At 45.9% G+C, this 10,622-nt stretch overlaps 1 protein-coding gene across 1 annotated transcript in view; it reads left to right on the top strand.

Moving 5' to 3' along the window:
• Positions 1–7,816, top strand: part of magixb (MAGI family member, X-linked b) — a gene marked incomplete at its 3' end in the record, with an annotated part of 43,941 nt that extends 36,125 nt beyond the window's left edge. Inside the window, exons 13-19 of the mRNA XM_080468564.1 lie at positions 1,258–1,314; positions 3,848–4,048; positions 4,211–4,287; positions 4,763–4,909; positions 5,502–5,640; positions 6,501–6,618; positions 7,210–7,816. Coding sequence (XP_080324690.1) covers positions 1,258–1,314; positions 3,848–4,048; positions 4,211–4,287; positions 4,763–4,909; positions 5,502–5,640; positions 6,501–6,618; positions 7,210–7,816 — 1,346 coding nt within the window. The remainder of the gene's footprint in view (positions 1–1,257; positions 1,315–3,847; positions 4,049–4,210; positions 4,288–4,762; positions 4,910–5,501; positions 5,641–6,500; positions 6,619–7,209) is intronic.
• Positions 7,817–10,622: the final 2,806 nt, after the last annotated feature.

Here is a 10,622-nt window from a genome sequence, read left to right on the forward strand (position 1 = left end):
ACTCTGCACCAGGGATTTTTTAATTTTATTTCTTTAAAGGAACTGCTTAGTGGTGATTTGGGTGTTTTAGTAAGAGTAGATGACACGTTGTGCTGCACTGTGATCTGAGATGAGAGGTCAGTGATGCTGCAGCTTGTGAAGTATCTTCAGCTCTTTATGGGTCGAATGTGAGAAAAGCATGAACGGACGCTGCAAAATGCTACAACTTTGCTTTGTGAAATCTCTTGTATGGCATAATGTTGAAACCTCTCTTATTTCTGTGCCAATTGTTTTGGCCTCGAAACCAAAGGAAAGGTTATGAACGGTTACTGATAAGTTCATCTCGACTCATCTCTTTTGGGTTTATATGTGACAATACTTTTCTGTATTTTGAATTTCATTTCAAACAATATTCAGACTCAACTCACCTGCAGATATATATATCAGGTATATTTATCTGTCCCGGCTGGACAACTCATACTACTTTTACTTGTTTGTTTTCTGTCTGCCGAGGCGAACGCGTCCCTCTCTCGTTACTCAGCGGCTGCTTATGAAAAGCAGTTTAACTGCAGCATCCTCCCTCCTTCCCATGTTTCGTATCGGCTGCTCGGTTCCACTCGGATGCAGTTCAATTTGCTTTATGGCTCCGGCTAACGCGCGTTTGTGTTTTCATTGGGAGATTAAGGTTGTAAGAGCACCTGTCCCTGCGGTGTTCAGACCATCCCTTCTTGTAAACCTGCCTCTCCGGCGTGTCGTTGTCGTCCTCCTCCTCCTCCTCCCTCCTTCATTTCACTGTCATCCTGCCACAGGAACAAGTCCCCTCGGTCTCCCACCTTCTCTGTTGTTCATTTCCTATCTCTTCCTCCTATTTCCCTCCATCCCTCCACCACTCGTTTCTCTTATAAGCTCCCGCCCACTCTCTCTCTCTCTCTCTCTCTCTCTCTCACCCCTTTTACTCTGCAGTAAGAGCATCCAGTCTGGTTTTTCAAAAGATTAAAACTCTCTCTCTCTCTTTCTCTCTTTCTCTCTTTCTCTCTCTCCCTCTCTCCCTCCCTCCCTCTTACCTCCTGCTCTCTCCATCATCCTGAATGCTCAAGAGAAATGCCACGCTGAGCTTTTCCCTCGCCGATGGAGCAACAGAGAGGGCAGCTAACCTGTGCTTTAGCTCCTGTTGACCATCGCGTGTGAATTTCAATACCTTCACGCTGCTTCACACGGAATACTTTCTCTCTTTCTTTCTTTTTTTTTCTCCTTATTTTTGTGCATGCTAAACTGAAGTGAGAGCCATGCTGGAGAGACTGCAGTCTGCTTTGAAAACTGTGAAGGAGTCTAAACGTAATTATTCACTATGTTTCTTCTTGTATGTTTATCAAAAGGAGAAAAGAGAGATGGGGAGGGTACTGGTTTGCTGCAGTGTTGGACGTTGTGCTCGGTGCTTGAGGTAAAGGCTTTCAAGTCTGTGTTGTGCCTCTGAAGTTTTGCTCTGTCAGCTGTGTTGACAATATGAAAGTTGGATCCGCAGACTCACATGTTCTGGATGTCAGATAGTTCATCAGACTGATGCTGTGAAGATGTGATTTGATGGTTTCGTAGCATTCCATCATGTTAGGATTGATACAACTGCTGATTTAATCGAATTTACAATGTTTTCAGAGTCCGTCCAGGCTGAAATTAACATTTCATGATATGATGCGATGGCAGATTGTGTATTTGAGCCATCGATACCTAACTTGCACGTACGGTGCTGCTCGACTGGTCTTGCAAAAGATCAGCTGTCCGACAGCCTGTAGTAGGTATCTGCAGACTGCTGTGGCTATGCTTGCACCCGGCGATCCATCTGAGCTGCAGAGAGATGGGGGGGTTGGTGTTTACGATGATGGGGGGGGGGGGGGGGGGGATGCGAGCACTCCTGAGCAATGATCATTGCAGCGTCAGAGCCTGGCTCGCTGCTGGGCATACCGCAGTGGGATTACTCTGGACAGGAGAACATGCAGAGCCAGACGAAAAGACACAACGACATAAAGCAGTCCATTTGGATGCATTTGTGTGTAGTTTAAGTGTGTCGGTTTGTGCATTTGTAGCTGAGTACATCTGTCCCAATCTCTCTCTCTCTCTCTCTCTCGCTCTTTCGCTCTCTCGGCGTGTGAGTCACTGTGTGTGTGTGTGTGTGTGTGTGTGTATGTGTGTGCGTGTGTGCGTGTGTGCGTGCGTGTGGCTGATGCATGTGTAGTCATGTGCTTGGCGACCGTTGATGTATTATGCATGATAAGAAGACTATTTGCAAAGCTGCCTTGGCTTTGATTTGACCTGATTGCCGTTTCTGCCTGGGTCACCCAGATTAGGCCCAGATTGGAGACGTGTCTCTGGGCTCCCGATTTTATCGGCTGCACCTCTGAACAGAACCGTCATTTCGATGTGACATGCACTTCATCTTCGGTTGACATGTTCCCAGCTTCGCCCCAAATCACAATCTTAATCCGCTAACAAGGATTTCATTTCACCCCTCGAATCAATTTAAATATACTATTTTTAGCCAGAAGGGATATAGACCGAACAGTAAGTGTTATGTACCTCAGCTGAACGAGTCTGGGAATGTTTATGCTGCCTGATGGGTTATGTAAGGCCACTGGCGGGGCTCGAGAGTGGCCAGCTGTCACTGAGCACAGCAAACCCTCATAAGGTCAGGGAGAGAGTCAGGCTGAGTTCACTAAAACACACAAAGAGGAACACAAGATAACCATCTAGGCAGACAGAGACAGCAGTCCAGCTAAAAACTGTAAGAAGCTTTTTGGTTTGTGCATGCAGGAGATTATTGGAGCCATGTTTCAGGCCGCTCAGTGTTTTGACTCGTCAGAAGCTCAGACGAGGTCCAGAGTTGAACGAAACTTTGACTGATCTCATCAGACTAAAGATAAGACAAATTGAGTTCAGGACACAGACAGGAGGCTAATTGTCTCTGCCTCGCCTCCACCGCTCACTTCGAACGTGTGTTTAATCCAACAAACACAAAGCAACTACACACTCGCATATTATCTGTGACCTCAACTTCACACCGTGCATTATAGTTAATGAGTATGAGGAATGTAGAGGCTGGAGGGTAACGGCCAACGTTGTTCCCTGTCCAAGGAGAAAAATATTTCATGGTGCCAGCACAAAATAAAGTGTGTGTGTGTGTGTGTGTGTGTGTGTGTGTGTGTGTGTGTGTGTGTGTGTGTGTGTGTGTGTGTGTGTGTGTGTGTGTGTGTGTGTTTGGGAAGCCAGTTGCATACTAATGCGGGTAGCCTGCAAGTTTGGAGATCTCAGGCGAGCTGAGCTAGAGAATCTCTGACTCTGTGTAAAGTGTAAATATCTGTTGTCGGGGGCAGTTTGACAGATTCAGGACGTGGAAGGGTTGCTGGAGAGTTTCATGACAGTTTGTTCTCGAGATGAGAGACAAATTATTGAGGAGAGAGAACCTGCTCCCGGTGTGTCAGCGGTTGGAGAGATACAGTAGGTTGATAGATGGGAACATGAAGGAGACGGGCAGAGCGTTTCAAGGAGAGTTGGGAGGGGGGGGGGGGGTTAAGTGAGGCTTCTGTGTGACATAATTTATCAAGTAAACCCTGCCAAAAACAATCTAAAACTTAATTAAAGCTTGTTTTAAGAGTTCTGGCACATGCACTGAAGAGATAAATCTTCCTGCTTTTAATCTATCGGCTTTTGACCCCACTTATTATTTATGGCCTTCAGTTAAAAGGAAAGTTTTGAAGGCTGGATGGATTCCCGAGTTCCATCTGTAACTTTTAAACATATCAAATGTACCCATTGATTCAAGCAACAGGTAGTTTAAGGTATCTCCAACTAATTAAATTTATTTTGGGGGTTTTAGCTGCTTCTCTTCTTCCGCACCGCTTTGTGACGGTCCGTCGAAGCAGTCCGGCTGCAAAGAGCGGCCAGATCCGGCCGGGCGATCGTCTGGAGGCCGTGGAGGGGCGATCCGTCGTCACTCTTCCTCATCGGGAGCTCGCGCAGATACTTCGCAGAGCGGGAAACACTCTGCGTCTCACCATTGTCCCACGTCCAAGCACCTGTATGTGTGCAGACACACACACACACACACACACACACACACACACACACACACACACACACACACACACACACACACACACACACACACACACACACAGATAACGCTGTGGGTCCAGCTTGGTGTTTATTTGGTATTCTAACCTCAGTCTTCATCTTTCAGACACTTCCAGCCTTTCCGAGCCCACTGACTTTGACACCGGTCACAGAAGCAGAAAGGGTCAAAGGTCGCGGCCCAAGGTGAGAACAGTGCCAGACCCGGTCTGTGCTTCATGCTTCATTAAATTTTTTATTATTATTTTTTTGAACAGCAAAGAAGATAATGCTGCTGAAAGTGTGAGAACCACAAACTAATAATAAGAAGTGATGGGTGCAATGCTGGCAGTGACTCTTTGGTGGTCATATTCAGAAACATTTAAATACATGAACAAATATATGAAAGCATTCAGCAGTAAACAGCTGGTTACCAACAAGCTCCTCTTTCAATCCTTTATAAATTACTTCTCGTTCTTTGTTTATATTCAGCCTAGGCATTGTTTGGCTGCACTGCTGCCTCCTATTGATGTAAAGGAGTCACTGCAGGTTTTTGAACAGTTTCTGGAACCAACTAAAAACAGACACGAATCCTGAAGCAGCATCTGGTTCCCGCTGTTTGAAAAGAGGTCACTATAATGTATGTTCTGACCGCGTGATGCCTCCCGGTCTTGTCTTTAAGCGTGACTCCAGGTATTACAGCGTGGATCTGGACCGCGGCCCCTCAGGTTTTGGCTTCAGCCTCCGAGGGGGAAGTGAGTACAACATGGGCCTCTATGTTCTGGGGCTGATGGAGGGAGGGCCTGCCTCACGGAGCCAAAAAATGCAGGTGAGTCAGTTCGCTGTGTGCAACTCCAATGTCCTTGCCACAATGACAAAATAGAAAGACCTCACATGACTTACAAAAAACAAACAAACAGATGTGGTATTCTAGAAAGCAAGCAAAAACAAGAACTCCAAACAAATCCAAAAGTGACTTGAAACAAATGGTATTTGACAAAAATTAATAAATAATTATAATTCTGCTCAACAGATTATTTTAAGATTAATTATACTGGGAGGTTTCAAAAAGTATAAAGCCTCCATGGTCATCATAATCTTATTATAAGATCAAAGTAAGCGTTAATTGAACTTTCTCTCTGTGGGACTTTAGAGCAGTTTACGATCCAGGCTGTTACGCAGGAAGCTTTGAAAATATAAAAGGGATTTTTATTACACTTACTTTTCATATTGAGTGCAGTTATCTTATCATCCCTGGCTTACTGGTGACTTTCAGATTTCAGTTTTAAACTATCCAAACTAAAGTATTCCTTTCCCGTGTCCGTTCGAAACGCTTTGCACCATCTTCTGTTATATGGCTGATACGTCTGCATTTCGATCCTGTTGTTTTAACGTGGCTGCCGTTGATGTGGCGTTCACAGGTGAGCGATCAGCTCGTGGAGATCAACGGGGACAGCACGGTCGGGATGACGCACAGCCAGGCTGTCGAGCAGATCCGTCGAGGAGGCCACCGCATCCACCTGGTGCTCAAGAGGGGTAACGGCTATGTGCCTGACTATGGTAAGGAAATGTAGGATTGGGGGAGATTTCAAAGCATGGGAATGTAGGGAATTTTTTTTTTTTTAAATGCCAAAATGCAGGAAATAGTGTGTGTTTTGAATGTATGTCTTGGGTGTATTATGTTCTCTCCTATTCTTTTTTTCTGAAGGACTGATTCAAACAAAAAAATGGAAACAACTACAATTTTTCCACTAATTATTCTGGTGATCCCCGCCTTTTCTTGGAACCTCACCTCTGTCCTGTTTCTCTCTGTTCAAAACATTTCTTTCCTCTCTGCTCCACTTCCTTCTTCCCTCTTTCCCTCTCAGTGGAGCTCTCCAGTTTGTCTCTTTGTATGACCAACTCCAAGCTAGGCGAGCCTTGCTTCTATGTCATTGGACGGACAGAGAATACGCGGTTGGTAATGGTTCCTGTTAGTTCTCCTGTTTTCTGTCTCTCTACATCCCTTTACCCAGTCATCACTTCTGCCTCCACCGAGTGTAGAGCAGCGTTAAGCCTGTATTGAATTTTCACAACGTTCAACGTTCCATTAGCAAGGCATGTAATTTCATTTCACTCAGATCTTACAGCTTGCTCCACGAGCTTCACAATTTATGAGCACTCTTAGTGGGTTAACTAAGAAAATGGCATAATTGGACAATCAAGTCCTAATAAGATGTGTGTGGTATTGCTAATGGGTGTTGTACTAAAATAGAACAGCAGCTGCTGCACAGGTTGACCTAATGCACCCTGGAGAGAAAACAGAATGACCTCTCACTATGCCCTCTACCACAAATGTTACAGTTCTTCTCTTACCTGTCTGTTTAGTTCACTCTCTCCCTATCTCTCCTCCCTTTCTCCCGCCCATAATGTGCATGCAGGCCGTGAGCACAGAATCACCTCCCCCTCCCTCCTGCATCACCCCAAGGAGCAGGGTTTGGCTGCAGTAGACTCCGCTGGACGGAGGGGGCGCAGTTCCAAACCGAAGACGAGAGGCAGGTCAGGTGGAGACGAGAGAGACAAAGAGACAGAGAGGAGGAGGAGGGGAAGCGAGGCCTCAGAGAGAGGAGGAGGAGGAGGTGGAGGAGGAGGAGGAGAAAGCTCAGGTTTACAGAGTCCCGCGTCCGAGCGGAGAGGGAGGACTCGGGAATCCAGGGACAGGAGGAAAAGAAGAGAGACTCAGAGTCTACCGAGAGATGCCCTCAGGAAATATGATAGCGATACAGAGAAGGGGACAGTGCGGGGTAGGAAGCGAGGCAAAGACCGGGTGAAGAAGACAAGCAGGAGTGAGGAGAGAGTGAGGAGGAGGAGGAGGAGGACAGACAGTGAAGAAGCTGAGAGGGAGGAAGGACGGGTGGAGCCTGGTGTTGAAGAGGAGGTAGAGGAAAGGGTGGAGGAGAGAGTGGAGGAAGGAGAGGAGGAGAAGGTGGAGGAGAGAGTGGAGGAAGTAAAGGAGGAAAGGGTGGAGGAGAGAGGGGAGGAAGAAAAGGAGGAAAGGGTGGAGGAAAACGTGGAACAGGGAGTGGGGGAGGTAAAGGAAAGAGCAGAGTTAGAGAGTGAAGAAGACAGACTTGTCCTTCCTATTCCAAGTCCAACACAAAAGCTTCCCAGACCCAAACAGAACTGGAAAGTGGAGGATGAAGATGAGGATGAGCATGAGGAAGACTGGGACATGGCTGCTGAGTACAGGGGACTGAGGGCAGGGGAAGGTGTGGAGGGTGAGCGGCACGAAGACGGGGGTGAAAACGAGGACGCGGAGCTGCGGGACGGGACCGGACAAGATGACGACAGCGTGCAGGGCGTGCTGGTCAGGAGGCCTCTGCCAGGTGCTGCAGTGGAAGAAGATCCAGTGACACGGGGAGCGCCCTTCTCCTTCCTCACCTCCACGCCGTCCACCGAGCAGCTGGCGGACGATGAGTCAGAGTCTGAAGCCAGCCAATCGGACGGCAGCGTGTCTGCTGCCAGTATCTCGGGCCTCTCCCTGGTGGTGGGCGGGCGCAGGGCAGTCGTGCTGCCAGGCCCTTGGCACACGCCCAGCCAGCAGAAGCTGGCTCGGGTCGCCGGGGGGGGCAGGCGGCCCCGAGGGCAGACAGGATGGGGGGGTGTAGGAGGAGGTGGAGGAGGAGGTGGAGGAAGCAGCGGAGGAAGCAGCGGCGGTGGCAGCGGCGGTGGCAGCGGTGGCGGCGCTGTCTCTTGACTTTTAGCAGGAAGCTGAGCATGCAGCAGCTTAATGAGTCTGTATGAGAGTCTGTCTGTTTCACACAACCTCAACTTGTTTCCTGCAGCTCGACAACACACACACACACAAACACACACACACACACACACACACACACACACACACACACACACACACACACACACACACACACAGACACACACACACACACACATGTCCAATGACATCTACAGTCGTGTAAAGTCATATTCTTTGTGCCTTTTGACAGCTGAACACCGGCTGATGTTAAATATCGATTTAAACTTGTAAATAACGCCCATCATTGTAAGATTATCTCTCCTTCAACACCGTCGTTCGTAACCACAGCCACTGTTGTCCTTGCTCCGTCTCTTGCTTGATTTTTTACGGCATACTTGACAGATGTTTCCCGGACAACGAGGTTTTCACCTTGGCGTTATCCTATCTCCCCGTCGCTCACTCAATCTCTCCGCTCCTCTGTGGTAGCTCGGGCTATTTTAGCAGAGCGTCATCTCTTAAGTACCCCCTGCCGTTCAAAGAGCGCATTGACATTCACTTATACCTCATGAAGCTACTGAGCAATAATAATGCAATTGTTTTGAGCCATCCGCATCCAGCGCGCCGCGCTGGATCTGGCCCGGGAGGCATCGGTTGTGACATGTTTGTACAGAATCCTCTTTGTCTTATGTGGACACTTTGCCTCCACTTGTTAATGTCATTCTATATAACTGGATATTGGATTGTGATAAATGCAAATCCCTTTAAAATGCAGGTGTGGAAATCTATAATCTGTAAATACGTGTAGAGAAATAAATAAGAGAACCTATTGTCAGTACTTTACTAACTGGAGCCAGGCCCTGGTTTGTATTGCTGTATTGTAATATATCATAGTACGCAGGGTGCGATTTGCAGAAGAAGATGGGAGTGGTCTTTGTTCTACCCGTCCCCATTTCTGCCTCATTGTTTCTTGCAGTGATAAAAAAAAAAAAAAAAAAATGTATCCTGTCTTCAAAGTTAAAGCAACACATGGAATAAATGTTTTTAAAAGCTGTCACGGCTCAAGAGTGAAATCAACCTGAATGTCTGAGTAACGCAGACATTATTCAATACTTTCTCTCAGATTAATTAGCATTTTGTTCAAATGCCTTAAACATTTAAATATTTGGTAAGTGTACACACACACACACACACACACACACACACACACACACACACACACACACACACACACACACACACACACACACACGCATCCAACGGCTGTATCTGTTCCACCAAGTAAAGTTTTATTTGTTCTTCACATCAAAATGTGGCTATTTTATTAAAGAGAAATCAATTTTAAACTCCACTTTCATTATTATTCCTTTCCAAAAAAGACCCCCCCCCCCCCCCCCCCCCCCATCTATCTTCATCAGAAAATCCCACCCTGATAGTGAGTCTGAATATTTGACAGTATATCTATATATTACATACAACAGCTAATCGGTCGTACTATATTTATTATTGTGTGATGACAAATAACGCAAGAATTGGTACTGAAATTGTAAACACAGACTATATTGTACCTGCCCTATTTATAAATGAATGTTTTGTATTATGCTGCTTGAGTGTGGATTAAGATGCTCCGTGTTGTACCCTACTACTTCAGAAGTCAAGCAAAAGATGCCAAAAGTATGCATCCGGGCGGGCGTGCATATTTTGAGTACTGTTAATATTGTGTGTATGTGGGGTCAGAACATAAAAAAACACTAGATTATAGAGAGTGCTGTGCCCATTGTGCCACGTACAGTTGCCTTGGTAACATAAACCACTTTATCCTAACTGCGGATTTTTTCTTACTGTGAAAACCTTTGCTCTGAGATCTCTAATACTCGAGGTGAGTGGGTCGTTTTAGTAACTCCAATCATGCCAAAAAAGGCCCTTTACTGTTATTCCACCCAAATTTCTGCAGAATCTGAGCTCAGCGTTGCATCCGGAAAGGCAGAATATCTTTCTTTTATCTTCTTTTTTTCTTTGCTCTTTCTCGCTCGCTCTCGTTTTTTTGTTGTTGTTGTTTTTTTTTTTAAACCAATTTTGTTCTAAAAACAGGAATCAAGCTGAATGGATACTGTGAGATGTTATTTTTCTATGAAATTATCTTTTTTGATATACCTCAGGTTTTCAGATACTTTGCTCTAGATAAGCCATTCGAAGGAAAAGCTGCAGAGTGACTTCACCACATTTGCGCAACACAGAGAGGATTCCCATTATTTGAATATTAAAAGCAATATTTTTGATTGATTCCTTATGGCCGCATTAGAAGACGCAGACTGTTACAGCTGTTTCCATGATCACCGCAAAGGCCGATGCTATGACTGAAGTCGCTTCCTCTGAGGCTGAATTAAATTACTTGGCCACGCTCTGCCCTATTTGTTTGCATTGCTGTGCTGTCCGGGATGGCGGTGCAGTGATCAAACTCCATCCAGTGACCGTACAGTGTCGCTGGATAACCTGTATGGATGACACATTTTTATAAAGTTTGCCAATATTCTTTTTTCCTTTTCTTTTTTTTTTTTTCAAAAACTTTCATTTCCTATTGGAGATTGTATGGCTGAACTGTAAACACATTCTAATAAAACCGCAAATAAACTGCTGAACCAATTTCCTCTGTGGCCATGCGTGACTTTTCTCTTACGTTACGAGTTACGTTCAGTTCTAAAACAGCAACGAACAGCAGAGGGCAGCAAAAATACACAGCGGGTTTGTTTTAGATGGAGCGAATGAAGGACAGGAAAGAGGTGGTTGTTGTTAAGATAATGTAGCTCTA

This window comes from Lipophrys pholis (assembly GCF_963383615.2).
Source record: "Lipophrys pholis genome assembly, chromosome: 8".
Lineage (NCBI taxonomy): Eukaryota > Metazoa > Chordata > Actinopteri > Blenniiformes > Blenniidae > Lipophrys > Lipophrys pholis.